The sequence below is a fragment of the Chiloscyllium plagiosum genome, chromosome 5, assembly GCF_004010195.1.
Source record: "Chiloscyllium plagiosum isolate BGI_BamShark_2017 chromosome 5, ASM401019v2, whole genome shotgun sequence".
In the NCBI taxonomy this organism is placed as follows: Eukaryota; Metazoa; Chordata; class Chondrichthyes; order Orectolobiformes; family Hemiscylliidae; genus Chiloscyllium; species Chiloscyllium plagiosum.
The window spans coordinates 26,970,218-26,975,125 of record NC_057714.1 but is presented as its reverse complement, the minus strand read 5'-3'; the positions used below and the strand labels follow the sequence as shown (position 1 = coordinate 26,975,125).

The following is a 4,908-nucleotide window of genomic DNA, read 5'->3' as shown; positions in this document are numbered from 1 at the left end:
AGTATATAATCAATAATGAAAAAAAAACACAATGTAACTTTGTCCCTTAAAAAAAAAACAGACGCACACAGACAAGACACCTATGGATGGGGAAAAAACAAAACCTCAATGAAGCCTAGTTCTGATACCAGTCTGAATTACTGGTTTTGATAAGATATTTTCCTTCAGTTCCCTTTTGTTTCTTTGAGAAAGACCCAAGGTTGTAGACACACTGATTTTCAGCTTTTCATTCATCGTTGAGGATTTGTCTTTTCGGTGTCCCCGAAGGTGGTTTTTTTTTCTAAAGGAAATTTGCAGAGATTGAAAGTTAGCTGCTTAAAATTTTCTTTTACTTCTCTACTCCAAGGAAATGGTTTCTCCGTCACAGGCTGCGTAATTTCCCTGTAGCGTTCAAAAACAAAACTGCAACCATTTGTGCAGGAACCGATCGGAAGTTGTTACTATCCTGAGCAGTCCTGAGCATACTGAAATGGGTTCTAGTTGAATAACCAATCAGAAGTCTGTCACTGGGCAAACTGCCCTGGACACACACTCGCGGAGCCAAGGTGTCTAATATCTTCCCGCACTCTTTCAATAAGGTCACTTTGTAGATATAACACACAAGTTCGGGTAATCCTTTGTAAAAGAAAATAGCAACATCTATTTCCACAGTGCGTAGAGTTAAAGCAGTATCTTTTACCATTTTGAAGTCCACAGTTTTTAAAAAAAGGTTTTTAATTTCCTCCTCTCCAGATCAGTAAGGCCTGTGCAGAATGCACAGCTGTTTCAGATAACCTATACTTTCCAACTGCGAAGTTATTTACTAATGTGTGCTGAACTATTGGAATTTGTGGGAAGAAATATATTTGGATAGCTAGTTGGAAAACATGAACAACTAAAACAAAAACTGTTGTGTTGTTTCAGAGCATCAAAGATAACAGCATTCAGATTCTTGTAGAGGAACACAAGACTGGTGCTGTCTTTTAGAAGGAATCAAAATTCTTGAAGCAAAATTTCTCAAATGTGCTTAAAGGCATCAATTGAAATTGATTGCTGTAAACTGGGGGAAATGAACAACTTGAACTGAGTCTAAATGTCTCTCAATTAAACAGTTGACTTCTGTGGCTATTTGTTTCAATTGCCTGTCATTTATTCTTCTTTGGACAGGATCATGGCAGTTCCTATAATGTAGAAAAAGAACATGGATACCAGTGACCTATTGAATGGCATATGATAAAGAGAACATACACTGCCTGGCTTTGAACATGGAACTGTATTACTAATGTGGTCAAGTGCAGCTCAGAGGAAATTAAATGGTGCACAACATAAACTGTCATAACTCTAGACTTGGAAAAAAGCTTATTGACAAACATTTTATATCAACTGATGACATTGGAAGTTAATGTTACATGTGATCTTATTTTGAACCAAATTGAGCAAAACATTTTTTTTCCTGTACTGAGAAAGAAATGGAATCACATTTTCATTCAATGTTGTGTCAGTGACTGTGCTGCAAATGCATTTGCCAGATGAAGTTGGGAATATGGTCCCTGTGACTGCATAATCATGTTCCAATTCATGTATAAAGTATAATTACTTGGGTAATCTGAGTGTAGCTGTTAAAAAAAATGTTATAGAGATCAAACAATCCAACAGGTTCTAGGAGATTACGATGATTTAGAGGTCAAAAATCTAGGTGTAGGCCAGATCTTGGAAAGTTTAAATGTTACCAAAATACCAGCTGGAATTAGAATGAAGGAGGAAATTTTTTTAGAGAATCAGCTACAATTTGGCACACAATCAGCTAGTGTAAAAAGCACAAAAATAGCAGCCTCATTTCAAGTTGTACAAACCTGAAACTAGTCCTAATAATGAGTGTTAAGAACTAACGAAGCACTCTCTTAAACATGAACAGCAAATGCACACTCATTGTGTGAGATTGTAACCTGTTCGTTAAACTGAGTACTCCCTGTGAAGTAGAACATTTCTGATTGCTATCTAATTCTTACGGAGATAATTGCCCCATGTTGAACATAAATAGCAGATACATAACATAAGAGCATGGCTTCAGTCAATACTGTGTACCACTTAGTAAGATCATGACAGATCTGACCCACTGTGACGCCATAGTTTTACATACACTGCCTATCAAAAATCTAACATCCCAAGATTTTTCACCATAATCAACATTTTAATAAAATCTTTTCAATATCTATACTTTTCTAGACAATAAAGTACAAGGTTTATAAAAATTGCTGAAAATGTGTTGCTGGAAAAGCGCAGCAGGTCAGGCAGCATCGAAGGAGCAGAAGAATCGACGTTTCGGGTATGAGCTCTTCTTCCTTATAAAAATTGCTGTAAGAAAGAGCAGTTATCAATTGTAAACATTTCTATTGGCATGAGCAGTTTGCTTGAAAGTGTTAACTGTTATGCTGTCTCTGTAAATTGTAAATATATTATTGGTGTCTGTATTTGAGTGCAATATTTACCATTTTAAAAAGAAGTGTGATGTGGTGGATTTCTAACATAAATTTGAGCTAATAAGCAAATGCTTATGGTTATTGCTTTTTAATGTCCAATGTAGATCCTATGAAAAATATACTTCCTTTCAAATATTTGGCAATTAATCTTGATCTTATTTGGTGCACGTAGACAGATACATTTGTCAAAGCCAATATGGAGCCTTGAGTTCCCAACCATCGTCTAAGTATATGCCGTAAATAATAGGGCAAACTGTATCATACAAAGGGACCTCAAAGAAGATTTACTCTGGATATAACCATTGACCCGCAAACATCTCGTAGCAATGGAAAATGACCAACGTGAGTTTAGGACACAAAAATCTGGTGTCACCCAAAAATCTGACAGTTTAAATTGCAGCCGAGAAACTGACTGAACGGAAGTTTAAACACAACCTAACAACGTAAACAACATTTAAAAAGAAAAACCTCATTTTAATTCGTGTGTGAAAACAGTCCAATAGCAGCCAAGCGGCCGTAAATGTGTGAAGTAAGGTAACAATCCCTCCTAGCAACAACTGAATGATCTTGGGCAGAGCTCGTCTGAAGTGGTAAAGTCCCAGTGGTAGCAATGGAAAGGTCAAAGGGGAAGTTAACCACGCTTGGAATCATACTTACCCTTGTAAATAGCTCACCTGAGTCAGACACACAACTTGGTCTAAATAAACCAACTTTGATTTGCAAGTATTGTACATGGAAGTGCTACTCGCATCTAAATACTTTCGACAATTGAGAAGCAGTTAAAACAGGACGGAAGCATTAAAATGTAATTTCAAACAATGGGGATAAAATGTCAAACGGCTCGAACCACATAATCGGTAACAATGTTGTACAACATTTATTTCAATTATTTCTCAAACAATTGAATCAACGACTTAAGGAACTTTTAAAAACGATAGAAATTTCTACCACAAACTGCATTAAAAGTTCCGACTCCCTGGTTGTGTACCAAAGATAAAACTTAATGTATAAAGATTTTTTTTTAAATTTTGGCTGCTACTTGGAGAGATTCGTTTGCTGAAGAAAGCTGCCTGAAGGGAATGTTATATACAACCCTTTCACTGCTTCGTTAGTATAATGGAGATCCCATTATTCAGTTTCCATTGCACTCGGTTACAACGTCAACAGTTCACGGTGACCCTTTGTGTGCAGGTCCTGTCTCCTCAACATCATTAGACTATACATGCACTTGTTAAGCGGCCTGGAGATTTCAGCAGAGTTTACCAGAACAGTCCAACCAGAAAGCGAAACAAACTGACTCCTGTGGAAAACATGAAATAATTGCGTTTCCAAGTATGCTAAGAAGATTGAAGAGGACACAGCAGGTAAAATCTGGCACTACCGCCAAGAAGGATCTAAAGTTGATGGGTTTGCAAGGATGTTATCATTTTTAAAGTGCTCCTAGAGGTATCCACGCGCCTGAAAGTGTCGGTTGTCTGCACTCATCAACGTTAAACTCAGCTGTCTTCTTTTATCGTCTCTATTTTCCCTTTTTAATCCCATTAGCGTTGCCGTTATAAATATTGATGTCCTCACACAACAGGCAACAACAGCAACCGGGTCTGTGACATGTCGCCACCTGTTCTGCCGGACACACTCCTGAGCGTTACTCTTTGAAGCGACTCAGACAATGGCATTTCCAGCAAACTTCGTGCACTCCTCCGTCCTGGACTCTCCCGTTCTGGACTTGGTTACAGATTCAGATTTTGGCCTGGCCTTCCCAGAATCCGACCAGACCGAGCTGCACAGCGCGGATCTGTGCAACAGACTGTGCGGTTTTGCAGGAATGCGGGAGTTTTCCGATGAGTCCATTCCGTTTGGAGACCACGGGGAGCAGGTGAATGGCTTTGGAGACCAGGGAAGATCCGATAAATTGGGATCTCTCGATTCCCTGATGGTCAGACCCCAAAGGAAACGTGTGATCACCCATGCTCAGCGTCAGGCTGCCAATGTCAGGGAGAGGAAAAGGATGTTCAGCCTCAATGAAGCGTTTGATCAGTTAAGGAAAAAAGTGCCCACCTTTGCATATGAGAAACGCCTGTCGAGGATTGAAACCCTGCGACTTGCGATTGTCTATATCTCGTTTATGACCGAACTTCTGAATAATAAAGGGAAATCTCCAATTCCAGAATAGTTTTAGATGTAATCACAAATACTTTGTCCCAGCATGCAAGGGAATTTTCATCATGTTCGAGTTTCTTAGAAAGATGCGGTAATTCTAACTCAACTCTACAGAGGTAGCGAGAATGCTTCGGTACTCAAGAATTCACTTGGTGGATGTGGTTTGCAGTGGACGATTTCAGACTTCACGCATAATGCTTTGACCATGCCAGAAAAATCCTAGCCACTTTATGATTTGAAATATGTTTAAAATTGTGCCCGACATTATACTTTGGATATGGGAGATTTC

The 4,908-nt window shown here is 38.7% G+C and overlaps 1 protein-coding gene across 1 annotated transcript; it reads left to right on the top strand.

Moving 5' to 3' along the window:
* The first annotated feature begins 4,128 nt into the window (after window positions 1-4,128).
* On the top strand, window positions 4,129-4,632 carry LOC122550240 (fer3-like protein). The gene has a single exon (XM_043690996.1). It carries the CDS (start codon window positions 4,129-4,131, stop codon window positions 4,630-4,632), a length of 504 nt encoding a protein of 167 aa, XP_043546931.1.
* The last annotated feature ends 276 nt before the right edge of the window (window positions 4,633-4,908 follow it).